At 34.3% G+C, this 27586-nt stretch overlaps 1 protein-coding gene across 1 annotated transcript; it reads left to right on the forward strand.

The window, feature by feature from the left end:
• The first annotated feature begins 3862 nt into the window (after positions 1-3862).
• LOC116767488 (T-box transcription factor mls-1) lies at positions 3863-27586 on the forward strand. Its single transcript, XM_061527242.1, has 5 exons — positions 3863-4073; positions 6143-6260; positions 18934-19201; positions 23261-23401; positions 26804-27586. Exons 1-5 carry the CDS (start codon positions 3995-3997, stop codon positions 27287-27289), a joined length of 1092 nt encoding a protein of 363 aa, XP_061383226.1. The 5' UTR covers positions 3863-3994; the 3' UTR covers positions 27290-27586.

Genomic DNA, 27586 nt, shown 5'->3' on the forward strand with positions numbered 1-27586 from the left:
AAATTGATTAACAACTAATTCGATATGAAATTTGTAACTTCAACTCTAAGTGTTTTTGATCAAGAACTATTTTGTTACAAGTTTTTTTTTCACTGCATTTTTTTTTTATTATCTTTCACCCTTATAACCTGTTCACATTCCAATGTTCATTCAAAGCTTTTAGTAGTTATATTTGTCATAATTAAAGATTTCTAAATAAAGCATTAAAATTTATTCTATATAATAACATATTGATATTCACGACTTTGTCTGGTTGTCTGATATATTAACAGGTCTTGACTGTGGAGTGCAAAAAAATATTTAGATTATATATTTTCTTAATACGTGCTTAAGTATCACTTTTTTTAATATATCAAGTAGTTTGCATTGCTCCGTTAGTTACTAAAAATGTGTCATTTCATCTTTTTAGATATCTAGATAGATAGATAGATAGATAGATAGATAGATAGATAGATAGATAGATAGATATCTTATAATGTTGTAATAAAAAATGATAGTTAGAAACATTCTCATATATATTTTTTTAACTAGTTAAATTACTTGTATTAAAAATATAAGAAAGAAGCTCATTCAAAGTTTAGTTACAAGAAAAATATAGTCATTATTATTAAATACATAATATAATTAATAATGTTTTAAAATTTAACTTATTCCTTAATCATACACCTATTGCTACAAAATTTATTACTATATATTACAGCGTCAATTTTGCATATAGGGAAATGTGTCTTTAATTGCTGTCATGTAATGATAATGTCTGAGTAATTTTTTTAATCAGTAACTATAATTTATTTATTCTTATAACAAATAGTTTTATTATATTGGTCATTTATTTCTTGTTTCTTAAATAATAGTTATAACTACACCTGGGTCGCAAATCCCAGGCACTGTAAAAGCTGCAACGCGATGGACCCGGCACCCGCACGGCGAATCCATGGAACGATGAGATGTTTCGTGTGACTTACTACATTATTTAAGATATGGCCCAAAAATGAAATTTTGTGAAAAAGGTCAAAAATTAATAAAAGTATTTTATTTATTTTTTGTTTCTGACGCGGTGAACTTCGTGTTGTTTGATTATTTTCGATTTATTGGATAACTTAACCTGCTTCTATTTATGTATTGTTAAATTAACATGGGTCTATATCGTCAGACTAAGTTTAGACGGTTTCTGTTTTTTCTTTCTAAATTTCTTTGTAATTTTGATACTGATCGTGGAGAGTTTTGTGAAGGACAAATTGGAAACTGTCTAGTTACAAAACTTAAACTCCTGCTACATATAGGTATTTGTGAGGATCATGGTTACTACCAACTGAGCCGTATCAATAATATGACGGCATCAGCTACAAGGCCCAAGGACGGATGTAAAGAAGAATACTTAAAGCCTACTCCAAGCCGAATGTTAATTATCCCAGAAAAAAAGATTCGCATTATATGGTTTTTTTAGATTTAAGCATTAAATCAACTAGGACTGCCTTATTTTTTAACTTCAATAATATTTTGCTTTACATTCAAGATGTATACATTTCTAAATAAATATACCTAATGATATCGAAAACTTTCGCGAGCATTCATTTAAATGAAACTAACGTTTTTGAATGACAAATAACAAGACCAACTTGCAGACATTTTTACCTAGTCTGCTTGATCACGGTTGCTGCAAAGTAACGGCAACGTCGGGAGTATGCAAGTTAAAATTATAAAAAAACGCATAGTAAATCCGATAAATATACCTTATAGATAAATATACCTTTCAGTCAGATAAGTGAATTATAAAACTCTTTTCCTTTATAAAACTAGTACGTATTAAAAAATGTGGACATTCATCGATGACTATATTTGATATCTGTCAACTCTTATCATTTCTATGTAATCGAACCTTATCGGCTGTAACTCTTTTGTGCAAGTCTTACTCACCCCTGACCTAATCACCGGATGGACTTCACTAGGTTTCTGCATACTTCCTTAATGACTTCCCAACATTCTTTAGATAGAGCTCAAATGTATCGCTAATTATTAAGAGACATTTAATCTTATTATGCTGTCTGCCTCACGTTTTAAAAGCTTTTTATTAATTCTCAATTCGGTAACAAAGAAGCCGTGGCCGATAACATTCATTAAATTAATTCTCCAAACAGCCTTCCCATTGTGATGTTAGTAATGCGCGTTCAGTAATTAAGGTATAATAAGTGAAGGGTTAAACGACTGTACCGTGAGCATTTTATTGTATCGTTGAATGATTGGTAACAACGTTTTGTTATGTACTCGCCGTCAATTGCTTTGTCGCTTGCGCCAAACGTAAACGAAAAAAGATTATGAGTAAAATTTTATTATACATTAATGTAATTGATGCCTATATTTGACCTTAAAGTGATTCGCTTCTTAGTAAACCATTAGTCGGTTCGGGTTCATGTGAGCGGTTTTTCTCGTTCCGATTCGAATCGCATTCTCACATACAAGAATAGTGATGCTATCGCATCGAGTTTACAAATGATAACCGATAAAAACAATTTAGGACAACGGAACGCATTCTTAAAAGCAATGTCTGCCACGTTTGTTAGATTTATAACTATCTTTGTTTTAAAGCTGTAAAGATTTTTTTTTGAAATAAATTCAATCGTCGTATGAATTTTTCATTAGATATATCAATTTACAAGACTGAGTTGTTACAGCGGGTATATTTGGTTTTATAATTAAAACGTATGGCACACAGTATATATATATAGGGTGTAATAAATTTTAAATAAATAAATCATTTTTTTTAAATAGTTTGTCCTATTTTTAAGTTAAAGCAAATAAACAAACGGCGTGGTATTATTATCAATTGTAATTGCAATCGCTATATCTATGATACAGGAGACAGAGGGTTGTATAATAGCTATATTTTTTCTCGCTAAAAAGTATTTAAAAACACATATGTATGACGAAGGCTGTAATTATAATGATACAAAACATGTGAACATTCTTGCATATTAAGATTTCTGTGTACATAGCAGATGGTGTTCCCTAGCATGTATCATGGATCAGGTGTAGGCTGTAGAGGGACGTCGTAATGCTTTTATTTTAAATTCTTGCTCACGTCATTTTTGTTACAATAAACGCTAATTCAGTTAGTTTCTCGTCGTCATTTTCATCCATTTCATATAGTCCCAACAGCCTCATCTGTTGCCTATATTTATGTACTTATAGTTTTACCCCAATTTTATCCTATCACACAATCTGTAACAACAATTTTGTTTGTTTTTTAATTCGCTGTTGATTTTTTATACTTATAACTTATAACCTTCTATTACCATGAAAATATAGGAATAATAGCGAATATATAATTTGAATTCTATCTCGTACATCCGTAGGAAGTTTCTGAGGTTCATATCAATTTAATAGCAAATCTACATACAAGCTTACGTTAGGCTTCAAGTTATATTTATTTAATTATAGGAATAGATTGTAGAAAAATATTTTAAGTTTTTTATAACATCCGTCTACCTTAGGGTTGAAATAATATTATTTTTGCAATATAATTTCTATATATGTCGTAAAACGTAAAAAATATATTAAGTTCACGAACAGTAAAAAAATATGTCAACCGTTATATACTCTTTATGATCAAGAATAATATAAATACATACTATGGTGAGATAACAATGAGCTGCATTGAGAAAACCTATCGACTATCAACAATGGTCCTTCAGAGCCTACACATTTGTATACCGAGCGGTCCACCTGCCGAATACCAGTCCGGGTGGTGAGTGAGGAAGGCTTCGCGGCCGCCATTAGCCGGACTCTAGCCAATGAGTTCCGTGGGGCGCGGTCCTGCGCACGCGCCGCCCGTCCGTCGATCTTCCGTTAGTACACACGCAGCTGTAGCCGCGGACACACGTATTCTCGGTCGAGTCTAATCGACTATGTATTGATATAGCTACCAATTGACTGTTTACTATCAGAGTGACTGTTATGTCAGAGTGAAGTGTCCTCAGTGATCTATATTAATATAATGATGATGGATCAAGCTCATTTCGGTGAATATCTGCTGAGACAGCAAATGTTACACGCCGCCTCTCTGGGTGGACTGCGTAAGTATATGATATAATAAAAATAAAATATATAAATCACTCTGTCAGTTAAGTCATGAAGAATATTTTTATTTGATGATTGAGACATATAAATATAGAGCCAAATGTTATTATATTCACGCGTCGGAAATGTTCATAAACAGTATGAGAATTGTATTTTCTATGTGTTTATAAAAATAATATTAACTATAAGTTATTAGGAGGGTAGTTGAATATATCATCAACAGGGCTGTCATTGTCAATGTTATTATGTCTTTTAAGCAAAATAATTCTTGTTTGACCTAAAGGTTTAACTGGTTCGTGTGTTAAAATATTACCTAACAGATAAGTCTGCCTATATTGCATTACAGTGCGTTTATGGCAAAATATAACCTTAACTAAACACACCAAATACTTTTAATTCAAACCGAAATTGATTAATTTTATATTAATTACAAGAAAAGAATCAATTTTTTATCTCCTTTAGATGTTCTTATGGAATATATGGCGACGCACGCGTTGATGTCTTTACAACGAACAGAATGTGTATCAATTTTAATCGGACATTAATTTGTCTATCTTACATATAAAAGCTTTTACTTGATATAGAAATAAATATATAAAGCTGTTTGATGTAACCCATTAACTTATAACTACTGAACGAACTATCGAAATGAATAAAAATATATCCCTAATATATATATTACATTGAGTTTCAGTTGAAAATTAATTATATTGGTTTATTTGCATGAGCACCTTAACTTCGGGTAAATTTATTAACTATCAAAAAAAAATTATTTAAGTACACATTGAAACACATTTCAAAGATATCTCTATATATTAAAATGTTATATATAAAAGATAAAATATATTAAAAGAACAATATAGTATACTTATATATAATATAATAACTCTTACTCAGTACAATCAAATAGTTTTTTTTTAAATTGCCCCGTAATTATAGTAACTGTTGACCGTTCGAGCGTTTGTTTGGTGATGACGTCACCGTTTTTTTTTCAAATAATTATTTAACAATCAGCTTTTAAGCTTAAATCATCAAAACATTATTTGAATATTTTAGTTGCCCTTTAGCCTCCCAAAAGTCTTAGTCTTATTTACCGTCTTACCTAAAATAAAAGAAAGGAAAAGATCTACTTTAAACAGTGTATATATATATATATATATATATATAATGTTTATAGCTAAACCTATTTTAATATATAGAGATTTGCGTAAAATTTGGTTTAAAATATACTTAAATAATAACATTTTTGGATACTTAATTTAGGTATTCGTGCAAATAAACCGATTTAATTACTTTTTTATTCCATATATATGTATATATGAAGATTATAGATGACGTATGATATTTTTTTTGTATGTTAAAATATAAAATTGTCTTAAAATAATATTTCAATACCTCAAGAGACATGAGACGATCAAAGCGACCGCTTGATCAATTAAATCAATCAATAAAATAATAGCTGTGCTATCTATATTATTGTTGACTTAGATACAAAAATTTTCTAACGAATTTTTATATGAAAAATATTTTTTTTTACGCGGAAATAAAAAAATAACAAAATATTCTAAACTATAAATAATATCCTAACATTTAGATTCATTAGTAAATCAATTGCTATCGATAAACTGAAAGATTGATACGACTTTAATATCTATTGATAAAACGTTATTATGTAATAAATACTATGTTAATTGTTATTTATAAAAAATAGCGTACCAATATATTTTATTATTAAGCTAAAAAAACTATTAATTTTACTGTATAGTATAGTAGTACTAATACTAAGTAAAACATACATGTACATATAACATACTATACATTTTTAAACACTCAGTAAGCTTACTTCAAGTTTGTATACACTACACACGGAGGGTTCAAAGTTTTCCATTCGTCAATCTTAATACATTATTTTATTAACGTATGTTATTCAATGAGAATCGAAACGTTTTGTACGTAGTGTGATTATGCAAACTTGTGCTAGGCGTACTTTTAAAAAAACGTATTTATCTTTTAAGATATAACTCAGGTGATCTTTGCAATTGAAATTAATTTCATACCATCATAGAGCCTCGTGTCAGTCTGTCCGCTGAGCCGCCGTCGTGCGAGGGTCGACTCCTCAACGGTGACCTGTGGAGACGGTTCCATGATATTGGTACAGAGATGATCATCACCAAAGGCGGCAGGTCAGTACGGAATATATTATATTTGCTATATTGAAATGCCTCCAAATAAAATAAAAATTACATCCTTTGATATATACACGAAATTGTTTTTATTAATAAAATTACATATATATTTTTTTATTTTTATATTTAAATAAATTTTTTAATTATTATTAAATTATGAGAAAGAAACGACTTTATATATATTATAATAGCATTAAAATGTGAAGTCGACTCAAACGTTTGATCACGTATCTTAATTTAAAGATTTTTTAATGTGTACATCATTATATTTCTACACTTATATATAATAATAACATATTATTTCATATACATCAGATCGTTATCAGTTTGAAATACAAATATATATATAAGACGAAATATTTTTAAGATTAAATTATTATTTATTAACGATTAAATATTAAAACATTAATTAATATGAATATTTGTGCTACTGAACTTTAATATCCATTAATTATTTATATATATACATATATTTGTCAAGTTGGTACATATTTATATATAAACAACTGTAACAAAATTAAAAGTAAATGAGCACGAGACAGTTGTAAACACATATCTGTAATTACGAAGCAAGCTGTTTATCTGCCATAAACAATAGCCACAAAAACTTAACGAAAAGCCATTAGTGCTGCCGAATCTGACGCGGGTCTTGTTAACGAATAATTCTCCGGACCCCCGTCATAGACACAAACAGCTGCCTGGAGCAATTTGTGCATTTCTCTAAATGGCCGAGCACAAATTACACCTTATTATAAGCTTGTTTGCTTTACGACTGTACCCCTTCAATTATATTTTTTTTTTCGTCATCAATAACTCAGACCGGTGAAATTATACGTTGGTGGCGATCTGAGTTCCTCTGATGTTTCCTGTGACGAGTTCGAAGATTCCCAGGCCGCTGCGCTAAGTATATCATGAGTCATAACACATGCATCCAGAGATAAAGCCTTCGATATTAATTATTGAGCTTAATTCTAATACTCAAACAGGTCCCTGTATGTTTCTGTTCCGAGAATTTATTCATAATAAAAGCGATGGAAATTTTTTTCATTTTTTTTTTTATCAGGAATACTTCGGATAGCAATAGTCGGCATAATTTTAATTAAGAGCACAATAAGTCCACAAGAAGCATGCATTTTTTATACGAATTAATGATAAAATGTAATAATTAATTTCTTTGATTGTTAGTTAAACAGACAATAAAAAGTTATTACTGTAAAAATTTATTGAGTACATGATTTTGCAATTATAATAATCGTAAGAAACATAGCTTCAGACTCATCTAATTGAATAACGCAAATAGTGAGCCATCCGTTTAGCCATCCATCCATCCATCCATCGTGGAACTCATAAATAATTGATTCGGAAAAGTCTTACAATATCTTTAAGGACATAGCTGACATAGCTACTATCTTAAACGTTGTTGCGGCGAGAAATGTTTTTGCCTTCTCATAATTAGCTGGAATCATCAGATTCGTCTCCGTTCCTGTCATCTCCTACACGTTTTTTTTTATTGTGGACCACCGTGCGGCTGCGCATTTTGATAATTTACCGCTTTATCCAGACGTTAGTGAATCTCGTTAAGGCCGCTTCGGCCCGGGGTCAGTTTTGTTTGTTTTGTATTAATGAAGCCACGAGTTCGGGGGCGCGCCGGCGCCGAACCTGGCGCCATAGGAAATGGCTCAAAATATTTAATTTATTTCTAATATTGAATTCTAGTTGCTTCATAAGTAATTGAGTTTTAACAGTTGCCGCACGTTCTGATTGTGTAACGCAACAAATTGGTTAGTCGGAGCTTTTAACGCCCGTCCATATGAGTTCTTTATCCAGCCGGAGTATGTTTGAGTGGAAATGCAAACAGGGATTGGGCGGTTCGTTTGTGCAAGCGCACCTGGGAGGCACATATGTATTGAATTTAACAATGCACTCCATCGTCCGCCATAGCTCGCTTTATGTATTAGAGGATTCGTAGCATCTACAAATTTCCCACCTGTGCATACTTGTTAATCACCTCTGTAAACGAGAGACGAACCAATCCAGTAACTATTATCCAAGATTGCATATTAACTTATCATTAGTATGTGAAAGTCGAATGTTAGGATTGTCCCGCATATGGTGGCTGTGGATTGTTTTATGCTGTACTGGGTCATGAAACTTAAGATAAATAAACATTAGCACAATAATAAACCACAATGTTTTAAGTGACATGTTACATCTGCTCGATATTCTGAGATAATACTCGCCCTAATAACGGCCGTACAAACAAACAAATCCTTAAAGAATAGGTCATTTGTTTTTTTCCTAACCGAAATATGACAAATGGGCGAGGTATCTCGGTTCAGTTCGCTCGCGTGTCGTCGCGCAGACCTCCCGCCATTTCAAAAACAAACAGACAACATAAAAACTAGTTATTTATTCTCGTGTTATTTCGAAAGGAAGGGCGCGCCCGGATTCGCTTGAAAAAATCATAACTTATAATTAAAAACGTCTGAGCTCTTGTGTTTCGTGTTCTCTATATCGAGACGTATAGCGAAGCTGATCGTTGCCGATGCAGATTCATCGATGGAATTGTTAATCAATGACATCTTGCATAAAAAAAAATATTTGACAAAAAATTTAGAACAATGAATACAGACATAACAGAGACCTGAATATAGAATGTACTCCTGGTCCGCTTGTTCCAACAGGAATAACAATTAATTGATTCGATCTGTATAGTAATTAAAATGGGTGATTAGAGCGCGGGGAGCGGCGCCGGCGCCTCAAAGCGTCCCAGCCAGCATTCCTTTTGTTTTACCACGGGTCGTTTGTCGCCTGCTTGATGCGTGGGTCGTTCTCTATCTCGCTCCGTCTGATGGGGCGAAGGGCGAGTGTGAGCGGGAGATGCGCGGGCGCCGACCTCCTGCGGAGCCGCCGGCCGCCCGCCGCGCGCCCCGCCCAGACTCGCAGCACTAATAATCAGATTATGACAGCCCGAGTCTCAACCGCTTCCCCCCAAGCAACTCATCACTCTTCACTGTCTCCAGAACATTTGACAGCAGTATTTCACTTAACCCAACTCTACTCCACTCGGATTTATTGACGCTGGCTTCACGACGTGGAAGTGGGACCTCCGAAGAACGTTAGAACTCAGTCTGATCAAAAAAAAATTCACTCACAGGAAGATTAAAGCAAACGCGAATCTAAACTTAAAATGATGGTAAAAATTGTGACCAATAAAAATAAATTGCTCAATTCCACTTCACGCAATTACTATAAAATCATAATATCTGTAAAACGACGTTGTTTGTGCGTCCATAATTGTTATAAATGATTTAACGTAATAAAGGCTTAGGTGACGTAAGCATGTGTGTCATTTAGAAAAAATCGTAACGTCATCGTAAGTAATGGGTAATGCTGGATGTCGGGGGCGTAGGTCCAGGAATCTGAAGCACGCGCCGAACAGACGTCGCCACCGAGCGATCACATCGCTACGTCACCGGGGAACTTCCTTTTCTTGATTAGCTCTGAATTTTTACCGAATGTCATATTCCATCGCCACTGTTAAAACCAATGACAAATCCCATACCAACCGACACAGCAATGTATCAAATCCAATGGTGACAAAGCATCAAATATAAATAGCGAAGTAATCGCTGAAAACGCAACGTCATCACCGGCTCCCGCGCCTCTTCAGTTTAAAACAATCGGATGACAAAAAAGCTTATACGAAAACGGCAAATTGAATTTAAAATTTTAAATAAAATATCCGTCCGGCAGTATCGGCTTTGGACGCGTGTTTTGTTTTTTGCCGAAGACTGTGATCCTTGATGATAATTTCTCATTAGGTTATAACATTTTTGTCGGTCGAAACATCGTAAATTTTTCGAATAATTTAGGGAAGAAAGTGGTCCTGTTAGTGATGTTTTGTTTTTATGGCGCCAACCGAAGGCCGGGTGAGATCGGTATCTACCGATACAAGCATTTAACCCATGTTAGTTGGGAGTCGGGAATTATTCTCACGGAATCCGTTTGCTAACATCATGTAACATACAGATAACAAATACGATTACAGTTCTCAATGACGTTCTAATCTTCTTCAAGGTTTTTTTTTATTAATTGCTCGGTGACACTTTATAATATTTGAGCAATTCGTTGTTATAATATTTCATAAGAGTCGTCTCAGGAATACGTGTCCATACAGATCTGAGAAACCATAACGAGGGTGCAGCATCGTGGTGCGTTCATCATAAAAGACATTAAAATTTAAACACGTACCTACTTTGGTAGCGCCGATAAAATAAACTTACCGTCTGCTTTTTTTTCGTAGAAAAGGTTTAAATATCAAACTCACCATTTGGATATAAATAATATTAATCAGAACATTTCATAGAAATTAATAATTTATTTGATATTCCGCTCATTCTTATATATCTTTTATATTAATTTTAAACTTCTCTACATTTCTTTGGATCCTTCAAGGGCAATATTAAATATTCTGTAAAATAAACAAAAATAATATTGATACAGCCTGTACAGTCTGGTGGTCTAACTTAGTTTTCATCTTATAAGATGTTATCCTGCAGGCTTACAAATACTATGTAAATGCGTCGGCCGCGGACACGGCGCCACGCGGTATCGTGTCCGCATCATGTGTCCGAAAATATTTTAAAGAGGGAACCAATAATTTTATTAATATTAACCTAAACGAAAAATCTAGAACTATTTTTAATTAACATATTTTTAATCAACATTTATGTCTTTCGAAAACGTTGCTTTAAACATGTACTTATGTAAAATAACATTTTAATTAGATTTATACTAATCAAAAATTATCAACTATGATGTTTTTTCATTTCATTGTTGATAATAACTTATTTAGTATTTAAAAAAAAGAAAGTTCCTAATTATCTCAATATTTTTGGAACACTGTGCTTTACAACCATGAGTGCAACGTTGCTATGAACGTGAACCACCCGGGCGTGTGCATTGATAAGATCACCGCGACATCACCAGCCATCGCTTCACATCACCACGGTGAGATCCATATCACCAGCTACTGAAACCATTGTCTTACCCACGCATGGACATGCAATACAATTGAAAACCTTAAGATAACCAAATAGCGTTTATAGTCCTATGACTCATTCATCTACTTAGGCAATGGGTGAGCACAGAGTCCGCAGCACGAAATTCTAATAAAAGTGTCGCATGGGTGTCATTGTAGCCCACTACGTTGTGAGAAAATAGTTTATCATAGGATCAATTGTGCGATATGATGTAACTCGAATTCTCTCCGTCCACAACAACATGAACACACCATGTAATGTAATATCTGACAAAACTAATTCACTCAGTAAAAGCTCACAAAGATGACATCATGTAATTCCGAGAGTTGTGTGACAGGAATTAATTGTCATTAAATCGAAGGAACACATGCAATTGCTTGGTCGAAGTGTCATAGAAGTCAAGCACAAATTAAATGTCGCAAGCGAGTTCTTATGAAACGGGATTTCGAAGAGCGCTAACTGATTAGCGTCAAGTCGGATCACACATTTCTTTGAAATACGTAACAAGGTTCAATGTCAACGGGGTGTGGTGTGTGGTGTGTGGTGTCGCAACGTACTAATTGCAATGACGCGATCGCGGCACGTTTGTAGCCGTTGAGCATAACGCGCACCGATTCCTGGTATCCTCGTCTTGATAAGTCACTGGTGGACTGAGGGATAAACGAGAAACTTGCTTGATTCTATTTTGTATTATAAAGACACCAAGAATGACATTTCTTTTGAGTTCTCTAACAATTTATAGAATAGCATGTAAATTTTCAATACACAATAGCAGCAAACGCCTACGTCAATTTTAGCTAGGACATCATCTAAAAGTTGGATGTTTTAATTTTGAAAGCCAATTGTTTTTTGCTTGCTATTTAAGTTGAGACGTCCAGTTGTATTCGTGATCTCAGATCTAAACTATTCGTACATGTATCAAAACTCCAGTCGCTTGAATGCTTACACCACACGCACCAAATTAATATCAATTAACACACGCTTGCTTAATTGTGAATCGGGTGCGGATCGCGTGAGGCGGCCTCTTTGTCGGCGACTTCAATTCGCGACTATACCTACAGCTTCCTTTCGCTTCCTCGAAAATCTTCCTAAAATACGGGCGCTGCTCTCCACACTTCCGCTCCATATAGAACTGTGAGCTTCATACATACGGCAGTAATTAGCCTCTTCTTAGTCCGGCTCTACGGTGCGAAGCGAAGTTCCTTCACTGGACGCCTTGATTAATAGATACAACATCTGTTATTATTCAGAGTATTCCTTTAATATCTAAAAACATGTTAATTCTCAAAGTCTACAAGATTTTAATATTTGGCATAAAATTTCCCTGGTCTTTTTTTTACATAAAAACTGTCCAGTATCCATATTTATAAATGTAAAAAATTTAAACAATAACCATAACAAAAAGTCCGCTACTATCTTAGTATGTCCGTCTTAGATAAAAATCTCCGCGTTTAGGTGATCATCAATTCTTTACTTATATCGCAGCTTTGACAGAATTATAATTAGAAACTGTCCGTCCTTACGTTTTGTCCTTTTTAATGTCGCTAGCCGGGTCCCATACTGCGCTCGCATTTCATTAAACTTAAAAAATTAGGAGATCTCATAAAACGGCGTGATTTATGCGCGGTCGGGAGCTAACGAGCGATCGAGTCCTCACTGCCTGAGCACCTTTACGCCTTGTCAGAAACATTTTAAATCATTTTTTTTTAATATGATAAAAGCTATGTCGTGATTAAAGAATACTGTTACATAGAAATCAGTAACAATTTTGAATATTATTCCTTCAAACATTTGAACGGTGAGCCGTGGTTACTTGTAATTATCATCAACACTCATTATGCAAGATTCTTTATCAGATAATCTTCGGCCATGATCGCTCTGAGAATAATTTCAACGGCTGATTAAAAATTCAAAGATCATGTAAAGTCCTGATCGTTTGTGTATCTTAAGTTGTTATCTAAACGATCTGTTGTCCACATTGATCGGCGTCAAAAGGCGCATAATAGGCTCTAGATGCGGCAAGAAGATAAGCTTTGTCCTGAGCGGGCGCATGGCGAGGGCCGAGGACTAACCCGCCCGTACTAACTGTCAACTAAATTACGATCTGTTTGTCGGCCGCCTGCGCAATTTAAGGACAATCGCTTTGAGCGCCGGCGCTTTGACTAGACATTCATTCTTTATCTTTTGTTAAAAGATATTGCTAGTGAAAGTAATATCTACTTATTATTTTTAACAGTTTCGCAACACGGTAGGTACTACATTTTTATTTCGAACTATAAAAAACGCGAGCTAACGATAATATCAGCAGATCGAATGTGTATTACAGTAACATCTATAAGTGAAGTTTAATGCGAGATCCGTATGAAATTTAAACTTTATTTAAATGTAGAATTTATTTCACTGTAAAGTGATAACATTGAGTTCGATAATCGTGATCAAGAGTTAATTGCGTCGGTGATATCAAAAGACAATTTTATAATCTGCAAATGTATTATGAAATGCAATTGGCACGCTACCTCGTATCTAAAGGCGCCGACGAGTGATTAAAAATTTAATTTCCGCGCTGTGTTGTTCGGGATGGCTGTAAATTTGGCAAGTGGACATAAACATGTCGCAGGTGCTCTACAGGCGGCCATTGTCTCTGTCGGACGTGTGTTGCCGCTTCATGTTAGTATTGGAAGTCGTGCTGTCATATTATTTGACAAGAAACAACATTACATCCGCATTATTAATAGTCGTTATGACATAATCATTATTTTCCTTCAAAGTTATTTTTTTTTATTTAAATAGCATAAATGTAAGCACAGATCCACAGATTCGTATCAATATTTTGAAGTTTTGATTACACTTAATACAAAACTATTTGTCTTTCACAAACATGTGAATCGAAAATTGATATGCGTGTTAGTGTTGCCTTATAATAATATTAAACTGTGAAATTAATGACTCAAACATCCTATTCATCCTATCCATACCTTTCATTTGACGTTTCATAAGCAATTACCTGTGACATTTGAAGGAAATAAAGTTGTGACGATTTAAAAAGACGTATGTTAATACGTACAGGTTAAAAGTTACTTAAAGATATACAAATTTTTTCTTATGCTGAATTCTAATTACATACTGAGTATTGTATTTTTCATTTAATTAGTTCAACCCTTCATTTAATGTCAGGCTTGTCATTTTATTGACATTTAATTGTCGATCGTTCCGCTTATCCATTCCAATTTATAAATTGTTTGTCGACCGTTAAAATAATAGCAGCCCCATGACGCAATATTTTTTTGCACCTGCAGCGCTCCGTAATAAAAACTTTTGTAACCAAAAGCTTCATTGCTTTTTGTCTTGTTCGTTATGATTGACGGTGGTGTCGCTGATTCTTAACAAAGAGTCATCAGATAGCAGCCCATTTATATGTTAATACAATCGATATAACTTCAGATAAAATTTTAAACATCGTTTTAATTTGCTTCTATTGTTTTAAACATCTTCATTTGTTAAAACAGCCTTAGGGCGCGGTAACTCCAAAATACATTTTATTTGTCTTCAGTCCACAAAATTTTTCCTATCCATACACCTCTATTGTACTGTATACGAGAAAACTACCGACAGCAATAAAGTAGCTAAAAACCTTTGTTGTACTATATTGTATGAAATCCTGTTAAGAGATCTTGGCATTGTCGAATAATGAACATATAAATGTTGTTTGTATCATATAACATATAATTTTATATTTACTAGGAGTAAATATAAGATGTCTGACAAGTGAATATCAAACATTGCCACGACATTGTTAATCACAATCAAAACACAAGAGCCGTAGCTACAGCGATTCTCACGGCTTAACCCGGTGCGAGTGAACATTTTGACACATCCAGGTGTCCGATTTTTTGTAAAGCAGACAATGAAGGAGGAGTGTTTGAGTGTTTACCCAGGCTCACATCTGGACCGGCTAACCTCTCGTATAGGCGCTAATGAATATCACTGGGGGAATTATTCAAAATATGTACTCGACTTGATGGTTAAACTGTTTATATGATCTCAATGTATCGGATGCTGAGCACAATGTAGCACTGTTGCTGTAACGAGCTCTGCTGGTCTTAACATTGAACTTGACGATAAAACTACCATCAAATCAGCAGTAAAGATAATTTGTGGAGAGGGATAGGTTAGGGTTTTATTACTCGTCGAGTGATCAGTACCGCTTGTAATTTGTACAGCTTCTGTTTACTCTCAAGTGTATTTTATCAAATAAATTTATGTTTATATTTGAGAAATATACATCGTGTTTAATATATTTAAAATACTTTTTGTTATATTTCTATTTTTTTTTTTATGTCAACATATATTTTTGGTCGAAATAAGCGGATGCGATCGCACAAATGGCGAGTTGCGAACCGTTTAGTTTTTCGAGTGCGGATGTTAGAGCGGATGTAAAGGTTCTGGTCGGACCTGCTGTTAGCGCCTCCGTGCGTCAATTGGCGAGTTGTTACCGATTTATGACCCACTCTAAAGTTTATTCAATACTATTTTGGTGGTCCCATTGTATTCTGCTAAGTCCATTCCCACCGGCGATGCCTTCACGGCTAAGCTTGCCCTCGCCGCCTTTTATGGCCTTCTCTTTTTATCGTCTCCTTATTTCATTTGCATTGACGTACAACATATCGTTAAAGCGAACATTTCATTTATGATTGTGACAATATCGTTAATTTGAAACTCGCTATAAATTATAAATCGAATATTATGAAAGTTGATATTAACCGTCGATAATAAATTCCGTCGGTAATGGTTTTAATATAATCAGCATGTTCATATATATTAATTAAAGTGAATATTACCTTGAGCATTAATTAGGCTTCTGATGTATTTCAATCACGACATTTGAAAGCGGAAAATGTCGAATTTAATGTTATTGAGATAACAAAACTGTTATTTGATTGCTTAACAGCCTTTTAGCTTTGCGGGGAAAACATCGATAGTAGTGCAATAAATACCGCACTAAACGTATCTTAAATATATCGAGTGTTCTTTTTCTCCGCAGTAGCTGACTGTAATAGGCTTTTAAAGTACGGTCGTTGGCTATTGCGCATAAATTTTGCGCTTGGATCGTCACCTTTGTCGGTGAGTTCAGAGGATTAGATAAATGGACAGGTTTCGATAAGGATGCCATGCACGGTAGCTGATTTACTCGTGACCAGTCAACATAACAATGTGATGTACATTTGTACAGGTATTGAGAGCACAATATTTGACTTGGCTCTCTGAGTACCGTAGACCGTATGTCAATATTTTACTTTTAGAGGATTCGGACTTGTGTAATCGGATACAATTTTGAGAGTGTGTTAGAAATTTATGATTTTTATAATGTTTAACAAATATGAATATTACTTTGTTGCCTTGTTTTTTAACTGAATTATTTGAGAATTATTATAAGAAACTTTATTATTATTACATAATGAGGGACACAAATACTGATGACCCTTTTTATACAATCAAGCTATGCAAGTAACTTCCATTAGCTTGCCACTATTATAGATATCACGTAAGGCGGTAGCAGGCATCGTAAAGTTTAAATGGAAACTAATTTAGTGTGTTGTTAATTGTCCCTGTGTCGGCGAGTGTCGGTGGGTGTCGGTGTGTCTGTGTGTCGGCGTACTATCGGCGTGCATTAGCGGCCGCCGGGGTTGTGATAACGTTTGTTATGACGGATGACTCAGTCATTGATAACACAACCCTTCGATGGCAGCTTTGGATTTATTTATCGATTTATTCTCGATTCACAAACGTCTCATACATCAATTGTCCTTAGTACTAACCGAACGTGATTAAAAATCGATTGAAAGATTATTTGTATAAAAAATTTAAATGTTTTTTTAATTGATCAAACAATAATAATATAAACATTTTCTTTGATTCATGTAGTTCCGAAAATATATTTAAAGTAATTTTCTCTGTGAATTGTAATAGTTTTCATACCTGCTTGTTAAGACGCAGTCTAAGGATGGTGCTTCATATAATGAATATCTAATTCGTCAACACGTCTCTAAAAGGGTTATAGTAACCTTTTCTCTGTCCATCGTTAATTGCTATCCCAGCTTATCAATAGGTTATCCTAATGTCAATATCAAGGGATGATTCGCCAAGCTCAAGTGCTCTGATAAGATGGCGCCGTCCAAATATGTGGTTATGACCAATGGGTGCCAAAAGCTCGATTTAAAACTACCAATGATCGTTATCTGTGTACTTAAAATTGTTTGCTTTTTTGACATGTATCTGGTGCCCTTTGTAAAGAACAAAACGCATCAAGATTTTAAATGAAACTAGTATTATTCGGATATACTAAGCGGATTTTATTATTTAAAAACTACATAATCCCGACGTTTCGGTTACTTTGCAGCAACCGTGATCACGGGCAGACGAGGTGTCCTCGCCTAGTATATCCGAATAATACTAGTTTCATTTAAATGAATAAAACTCGCGAAAATCTTAGATCTCATTATGCATCAAGATTTTCCAAAAAATGTTTATGAAGATAACAAATTAATTTTTGTTGTTTTTTGTTCTTTCTCAATATATTTTATGTAAATCAAATAACTGGACATAATATAATTTTCTTGATATATCTCCTCTTGTAATACCCGGGAGTAAAACATTTCTTATTAAAGAAGCATTTCTGACATTAAAAATCTAACTTCTTATTGGGACGGTAAGTTTTGGGTCGGCTCTCGCGGGAGATACCACAAAGTTATCTTTTATAGACTGTTAAGTGTTACTTTTTAAGTAGTATCGATTCGACATTATTTATTCAAATTTAATACTGCTTTTTTTAATGTGATAAACTATTATAATGTTTGGTAGCACTAAAACACGGCGTAGCAGACGGAACTATATGTAAATTAAGAAGAAAATTACCTTGACTGTTAACCAGGTTCTTGCAATATATATATTTTTCAAAGATATATCAAAATTCTCTATTTAAATAGATATGAGTGATATTTCTATTATTCTTCATGATTATTAAGAATATAATCATTTTATTATGACACGTTATCATAATCACACCTTTCCTGAGATAACTAACCTAGTTAGTAGTAAGTAGGTAGCAGTAGTAAGTACATTGCAAAATTCAAACATTATCAGATACTTGCCGTGTTCGTTTACGTTAGATTTTGTTTATTTAAAATAACACATGACACACCGAAAATTTATTTAAGAAATTATATATTATTCTTCTAACATCAAAAATTTATATTCAATTCACACTCCAGATTGGACAAAAGTTTTGGTCGTGTGATAATTCAATTGTATTCAACGGACGCGTGAAATGAAAACACTTCGTATCCATATAAAATTAACACTTATTACATTTATACGAACACCGAAAATAGAATATGACCGCAGTTTAACAGAACTATTTTAGCACTTTATCGTCATTATATTTACATGTTGCTATAATCACACATTCACATACAACACAATTCTGTGTGGCAACAAAGCGTTTATTAAATCCCCTGTGTCATTAACATAATACGACGTTTATTCGTGCCCATTCCGACTTGAGAAATGTTTGTGCAACTGTTATGATGAAGTCAAAATATTCGTAATAAACTCGTAATTGTCTACAGGCGTATGTTTCCGTCTCTTCGTGTCTCTCTCAGCGGTCTGGATCCTCGTGAGGAATACTGCGTCTTATTGGAGTTATCGCTTGTGGGAAGACGACGCTGGCGTTGGGCAGGCGGTGCCTGGGCAGCGGCTGGGGGCGCCGAACCCCAGTCCCCTCGGAGACTAATGCTGCACCCCGACTCTCCTGCCCCTGGTCATCATTGGACCGCAAACCCCGTATCCTTCAGCAAACTCAAACTCACCAATAATACCATGGATGCCCAGGGACATGTAAGCGTTACTTTTTTTTATACGAATAAAGAATTATTGCATGCCTATATATAAAATATAGCTAACCTTTTTTGTGTAATAAAATATAATCATTAAATTCCTAAAACCGATGCCTAACCGCTAATAAAATTATCTCATTCGATATCGGGCCTTATTAAATCATTACAAATAAAATAAAACTAATACTTCGATTCACCAAACGTATGAACATTCTGCTTACACGAAATCGTGACGACGTTATAGCCGACTTCAAAGGAAACGCCTACCCGACTTGCCTCTACGTAGCTATACTGAGAAACAAGATCAGTCCAAAGTAAGCTTTATTAAGAACAACTTATAATAGGAATTCAAACAGCTATACTATTCCGTAGCTCTATAGAACACAAAAGCTCAACTTACATACATTTTTATCGTTCCAAAAACGACTTAATTTCATTTATAGAAAGTAAAATTTAGATTGAAACTACACTGTTGAAACTTTAGCGGCGCAGGAGTTTGAAACGTATTTCGAAAGGCTTTGTATGCTTAGTGTGTAGTAGTTGATGTAACTTTATTATTTGACATTACGACAAAGCGGGTGACGTTTTTATTAATAATGTCTCGGACAAATGTGTTTAATGTAGACTGTTTGAAGTGCGTGTTTGTAAAAACACTTTTACCTGGGAAATTTCTCTGGATATGAAAGTCAATATTTGTTGTTAGCGCTTACCTTTGAGATGAAATGAAAATTACTGTAATCAAGCTCATTTATGTTTGTTGAAATTCGTCGTACTAAAGTTATTATCGTCCCAATAAACCTAGAAAATTTACTGTATAACGGGAAACTCATTTATGTTAGAGATTATAATTAATTGGGGACGGTTCTTTAGATTATATTACATATTATAATGGTTTAAATTCAAAATATTTCATGATTTTTTTCTCCAATCAGCATCAACGACTATATCAATCATCTTATAAAAGGTTCAAATCAATCTGTCAAGCCTTATCTTGTACACCCCATAGATATTTGGTAAACATGGGAAAATATAAAAACGCGATTACGATGCCTCCGGGATCCGTTGAGCATCGATGCGATGAAACTCGCTGCGCGGAAATAATGCACTGGGATTGTTTTTTATGTGACATTTTATATAGAAATTACAATTGTTTTGGTTTTATGTGGGATAAAACATGACAAATTATAACTACTTATATAAAATCATAAACTTATTGAATTAATATCATAAAAGTGACACCACATATTCAATATTCTAAAACGACGCTCAGAGAATGCTTAGATAACTTGACAGATATACAGTATATATATTTTTTCTTTACAACAAGTACTTCGAAATAGTACTAATTAAAAAAGTATATCGTGAGTACAGTTATTTGGGGTCTTCTATTTACAAACGTCGGCGTCTTTGTGTTCAAAGGAAGGGCTACCGATTTTGTCTTCATTCTTATGGAAAATATACGCATCGTTTGCGCACTTGAGGTTTTGCCACCTGTGATAAAAGAGCCTTTTTCTAGTATTGTATATCCGTATTGTTAGTTTTTTAAGTCCACATAAAAGTAGGCCCAAATCAACCCGGGTATCTCTTTGTGCGAAACTCTGCTAATTATGAAAAGATTAGTTGTTTAAAAAGAGACGAAATAGAAAGGATTATGTTCCTTATCGAGTATTAGCAGTCCTTCCAATTATCCATTTTAAAATTAAGGGAATCACATTATGACTATGTTCTTATTTATGTCTTTTAAAAAGATCAAAGAGCAAAAAATATGAGTCAAATATGACATTGTTTCAAAATAAACAATCGTGTACTCGTACCTTTCTCAGATAATCAAAAAAAAAAATTTGTAGCGATGTAGGATGTTGAAAACATGGTTTTTTGTTTGACACATTTACCACTATCGTTACAAGCATCAACCAACGAAATATTTTAGCGGCGGTAAATTAAATAAAACTTAAGGGATGTTAGTGGCAACCCCACGCCACCTTATCTGCCATCTTGTTACGCTTTCAAAATTGACAAATAACATCATTAAAATAATTACATACAACGTTCATTTGTTAATTATTATATATGCAGCGGTAAATGGGTGATCCGTCTCAATAAAAAAATATTAGATTAAATATTTTTAATCTCAAAAAAAATCTGATGATGCAAAAAACGGAGCGGACATGTTATCGGTGGCTTCAATCTTGTTTGATCGAATGCATATCACAGTGATGGACGAGCTTCCGAACGCGGTGAAACTTATGTATTGTACGTCTGTCAATCTGTCAAAAATGATGTGACTTTGGAACTTTGGAAGTGCCTTTGTAGAACGCTCACCAGGAAAAAACACATATGTTTATAGGTAAACAAATTAAAATACAAAATAAAAAGATAGCAAACCATATACATTAAATTTAAATTATAAACTGACAATCTTTATGTTAGCTTTTTGTATGCTTTAATTGATACTTTAATACCCTTTAACAGATAAAAAGAATTTACGTTATTAAAGTGATTACGATTCCGTATAGTTGATAAATATAATTAGTTACATCGATAAAGTTACAAATTAAAATCGTTATTGGACATTAGCTAATTGCGTTTAAAAAAAATATAACAAGCGTTTTGTATAATAAAGTTATTAAAATTTTAACTGGTTTATATTATGTGGAATTCTTATCGTTTTTACTTTTATGAATAAAGATGAAAGTGTAGTATATTATTATTATATCATAATACATTATAACCACGGAAAGAACACACAAAGACGGGTAGATAAAATAAAATAGATGCAAGCAATAATAAAAATAATTTGTCACTCATAAATGAAATGAAGAGTAGAGATTTAAACATACATTACTTTTTAATAAGTAGATAATATCGATAGACTTAAAACATATGAAATCTAAATAAAAACATACTCGAACAGTATCACAAGTTCACGGTAGTCAAAAGAAAAACCTCAAGGAGTTTACAAGTGAAAACACAAAACAGAACCCTTTACGCTTCAAGTGTCGGCGCCCAATACAGCAGGTAGCGCGTCAAGTGCTACATAAGTTCTTGTGTAACGCCACAAAGAACAGACGTGTCGCCAATAGTTTTTATGTCTTGTTTTTAAAGTAAAAAATACATCGTACTTATAAAATTAATCTGCCTTTTAGTTGAGTTTAAACGATTCTGAAATCAAACGGGGTTATGGTTGTGGATGAGAAATATAATGAATAAAACTTTGAAAAATACACTAGTGTTAGGGAATTATATAGAGTGGCAACCGGAGGTTCCAGGAAAACAACGAAACTTACTTATATGTATATTAAAATAAAAATTAAATATTAAAACTTATAACCTATACCTAAGACTACATGATTGCCCCGATGTTAGGATAGCAATCCCATTCCATAGCGTGTGTGGTATCAGGAATCATCTGGTTCACACGGCTTGGTGTTGGTTCCGCAGAGTCAGCAACATCACTCGTTATATGATATTTTATCCATACAACGATGTTGCCCCGGCGATGTTCATTTATTTTTTAATATGTTGCCCGTACGTAACAAGGGTTAATCGATATGCCAAAAGATCACTGTAATATGAATTTAAAGCTATACCTAACATTGGTATAATTAATAAAAATCACTTCTAGACTTAAGGCAATCATATAGGACCGAAGCTAACTTGTATTCCGTAATGTCTTTTCTCTTTATTAATATTTTACTTTATTATTTACTATTTCACCTCAATTATACTAACTATACACGCAGAGTAAGTTATAAATTAGATAAAATTAACACAGTTAAAATTGTTTCAATTAATATAGTAAATAATAATAAAGACTTATACGCGACAACGGAATCGTGAAGCTGTAAACCTAAGATTAATATTACGATGTAGTCTATGAAATTTTAATTAATAACTTATTTAACTTGTTCAATCATTAAGTAACATTGTTCAGAATGTCTGAATCAAATTAATTCTTGATATAAGAATGTCTAAATTGCATGATTGTTTAAAGAAAATTATCTTAAAGGTTAAAATCTTATTAGTAGGTAAAGTATCTGTATGTCCTAATTTGTTACAGATGGTTCTAACCTCAATGCACAAGTACCGTCCACGTGTAGTTGTTGTCAGGGCCAGGGACGCCGCCGCCCTTGCCTGGGGAGCGCCTCATGCCGCCTTCTCATTCCCGGAGACTGAGTTCATAGCTGTCACCGCTTACCAGGTAATTTGATTTCTATTAACCCACACAAGATCATCCTATATTCATAGACTAGTGATAAATATAATTCAAAGTTTTGTTACGGACAAATATAGGTATAACCCACATAAATTTAATCGATCCTAATGACAAAAAAAATATTATAAAAACGTATGCTATATAAAACACGTAATAAATCAGACTAGAATAATAGTTATAGAATAAAACAGAAACTAAAACAAAAGTGGATACTCTTGATATTCCAAAGAGGTTTCATTTCGCCTTTAATATAAGTAATTAACTTATTTTATTCGACGAAAATTAGACACCGGTGAATTCAATCTTCGAATAGTTATCGTCAGTGGAAGTTAGTTAAATTAATATAAGATGTGATCCGAATACCAATATCATTTATTAAAAAAAAAAAACATTAATAATGTATACTTTATATATATTCGAGAGCATCCTTCTAGTTTATAGGCTGGTTAATTCCTTTTTAATTCCTTTCGCATATACAATTACCTTTTGCTACATATTCATAATAAATGTACTGAATGTTAACACAATTAAAGATCACATATTTTTTCCTTTATATCTACAACGATAATGTAAATTGTAAATGCTATTAAGCTATTTAATGAAAGAATTACTTACTAGAAACAATGTTGCAATGTTAATACTTTGAACGACGTTTTTTTTTGTGTAACTGACTTTGTATTCTCGTTTTAGTAAATTTTTATGGATAGTAAAAATATACACTATAAATTATTTAACGGTGCCCGGTGTAGCTATTGGAAACCATCTTAGATACGAACGAAGGAATTCTCCGAAAATGTAGTGGATTTCGCCGAAACGTGCGATTCAGGGTTAAGACGCTCCAATTTTTTCAATATGGCGCCAAAGCTTTTACTGTGTAGCAAAAAACAGTTTGCGACGGAGACGAGCGGTCATCGCAATTAACGAAACAATGACAAATAATTTTTAACAACGTCGGTTCTCTTCCAGCTCGTTATTGTTTGGTATTCGAAGTTCGATGAAACAGTTAAAATAACGGCTTCTTTGTACGTTAACTTATAAGCGGTACAATTGTTTTAGCGCGGTTTGCTTTAGACCCGATGCGAGCTTCTGGATTTCAAGAAAAAGCGGCGAGAAATGCCTTTGTATTAGCACAACTTATCTAAAGTATTAGGAATTTTCTGAAACTCAAGTAGAAATTTCATTAACAATATATCCCAAATAAACCCCACACGGATTTCTCAAAACGTTAATTATAATGTAATAATATGCACGCTGAAGCGCGTCTCAATAAAGTGAATTTTAATAAGATTTATTAATGTTGACTCGAATGTAACAGATCTCCCGCCCAGCGGCGCTCTCCCGCTGTTTGTTTTCTTACATTAAGCCTCCATCTTTGACGTTCATAGCGGCGTGTCGTTTTCTTGCATAAGCCATCGTCCAGTAATTAGGTCGCATCGGCTCCTTTGTCGCGGCGGCGTATTTAATGTTGACTGCAGCGAGGCGAGAACGGCTATCGAGACCATTAACAATTACAGCTACGGCCCGATCTTTAGGATAATCCTAGAATTGTCCACCTAACGGTATAGCCACCCGGAGAATAGCCCGGCGGCGTATCATTACGCATTACACTCGCTCAAACGGACACATGGCTGCGAACACATTGTTGCGAATCACCAACGAATTAGAAAATCCCCTTTACCCCAGCCGACACCCATTTAGAAGCGTATCTAGGTGGCAGATTATATGATTACACAATGGAGTTTACATTACCACACAAACACTGTCGAAATATTCAGATATGATTAATCACACCGTCTAGACGTCACGTGTTTTTAGATATCCAATAGCCTTTTACCGTTTGTATTCGATAAGTTAACCAAATTTACTCAGACCCTTATTACACATCCCTAAAAAACTGGCGACGAGACAGTCGCAAATATGTAAAATATACGCAAAAAGTAAAAGCGACTGCAGGCCTTGCCTGATGTCACGGGCGACAGGACGGACGGGGGCGGCGCCTGACGCATCTTAAACACTCGTAAACTAACCGACCAGTTCAAGAAATACTTAAACAAACCTAATAGCAAGCTTTTAGCGAACCTTCCTATGCTGACAAGTTGTTCGGTTATCGGAGTACGTTGAGCTAACAGCACCCGCCGGCGCCGCCTTATCAAATCATGTAAACAGTCATTTGCAAGTGACTTGGCGTGTCACGATGGGACTATTTGCTGTCAGAAATTTCGCTGGATGAACGTTACCTTAGTGTGCAAACAGCTAGGTCTGTAAATTACGAATAATATTAAAATTTCAAAGCTGCTTTTTATTTGTAGTATTTAACTTCACGAATATAATATTTAAATTAATTAAAACCAGTAACGAGTCACGGGTATTCGGAGATGGTCGCTGGCGCCGTGCTAGTCGCCGTGCAATAGTCTCTCGACGGGCGGGCCCCGGCGATATGCATACATACCATGCTAATTGGCCTGTCGCCAAGCTAACACATGTGCAACGATTATCCCTTAGCTATTAGCGATGTCGCCGATGTATACGGAAACGGATGTTGGAATAACGTTCTCGGTAAGATAAGAAAGTTAGGAGGGCTTCCTATAGGACGACGCCCGCGACGAACAACCAATCACGCGGACAGCGCTTAAGCATGTAGATATAGCGATATAATTTAATAAGATTTTTAAAATATTAAAATCAATAAGACATTCAGTTTATAATTAAGATAACAAACTTTCATCTCGTTTGCCCGTGATCATGGTTACCTTAAAGAAAAAATAAGATTTTGGGACAACACTACGCGTTTTTTATTATATTAAAACTACATACTCCCGACGTTTCGGTTCCTTTGCAGCAACCGTGTTACCGGCCAGGAGATTTTAAAATATGTACATAGCAGTAAAATAGTAGATTTATTATATAAGCGAGCAAGGAGGTCTCCATAATGGAAGTAATTAAAGAGACATAAAAATGAAATATAAAATAATCGAAATAACGAATCGTGAAGACATGCAAAGACGTTTGAAGTCAATCACGGGCTATTTTTATACCTACCACGACGTAATGACTTAATCAACCTGAAACGTGACTCGGGAATTATTATTTGATAGCTGTCTATTTTCTTACATTAAACATGAATGTTTACCAGCTCGTGAGTACTAAGCGCGAACGGAAAGGAGCACGGCTGGACAGTCGCTAATTGATTGATAAGTAGGCAATTTAATCGAACAACACACACATGTAAAGTTACCACTTTAAGACATGATTTTTACATTTGTCAATTCACTTTCTACAATTAGATAGTTTTTTTTTTAATTTATAATATTATAACCACTTTCTACAATTTATTTAACTTAAAAATAATGTAACATTGAATTAAATGTGTCTCTATCATCTTTACAGAATGATCGAATAACAAAATTGAAAATCGATAACAATCCATTCGCAAAAGGATTCCGCGCTTGTGGCCAGTCCAAATGCAAGAGGAAGAATGTGGATGGAGACTCGGGCGTAGAAACACAGAACGAGTCTACGGACGCGAAGCGACCCTGTTCAGATGCTGCTTCATCATGTTCTGAAGAAGGAAGTTTAAGGTCTTCGTCGCCTCGATCGCCCCCTCTGATAGATTCACCGACGCCGCTTGTTACGGCCCCAGAAAACACCAGCCCCCCTCCATTTTATCCCCCAGAAATGCCGTACCTAAACCCTTTACACATGCCAATACCCTACGGAATGTGGCCTCCGCCAAATATGGCTACAAATTTCCTAGGATCTTACTGGAGCGCGTTACCCCCGCCGGCGCCAAGTATGCCTTCGCCCTCAACTCCACCCGCCCCTTGTCGAAAATTGAAAAGTTTCACCATAAGCGCTCTACTTGGGGAGGGTTGATACAATTGTATGTAGAAACACGGGAAATATCAGCAATATTTACATTGGTCCTGTAAATACGTCGTAGTCGTAGAGATGTTACTACCTTAACCTACCTCCTAGTTTTTAAGATCATCTTATTCTATATGTGATATAAAGTGCCTTTGCTATGTTAGATATAATAATAATGTATTCCGTATCACAATAATTAGACATAGTTCTAGTATTAATTTATGTAAGCGTGTACATAATGTACAAAGAAGAATGTTTTTATGTACCTATAAAAGGAAAGTTAATAAAAAAAAAATTAAAATGTCA

This window comes from Danaus plexippus (assembly GCF_018135715.1).
Source record: "Danaus plexippus chromosome 9 unlocalized genomic scaffold, MEX_DaPlex mxdp_24, whole genome shotgun sequence".
NCBI classification, from domain to species: domain Eukaryota; kingdom Metazoa; phylum Arthropoda; class Insecta; order Lepidoptera; family Nymphalidae; genus Danaus; species Danaus plexippus.

Bases quoted from the DNA above. Each gene is read 5' to 3' on its own strand.
- LOC116767488 (XM_061527242.1), top strand. From the start codon at position 3,995: ATGATGATGGATCAAGCTCATTTCGGTGAATATCTGCTGAGACAGCAA. The intron at 19,202-23,260 runs GTAAGCGTTACT...AATTTGTTACAG, and splicing joins CCATGGATGCCCAGGGACAT to ATGGTTCTAACCTCAATGCA. The intron at 23,402-26,803 runs GTAATTTGATTT...TCATCTTTACAG, and splicing joins TAGCTGTCACCGCTTACCAG to AATGATCGAATAACAAAATT.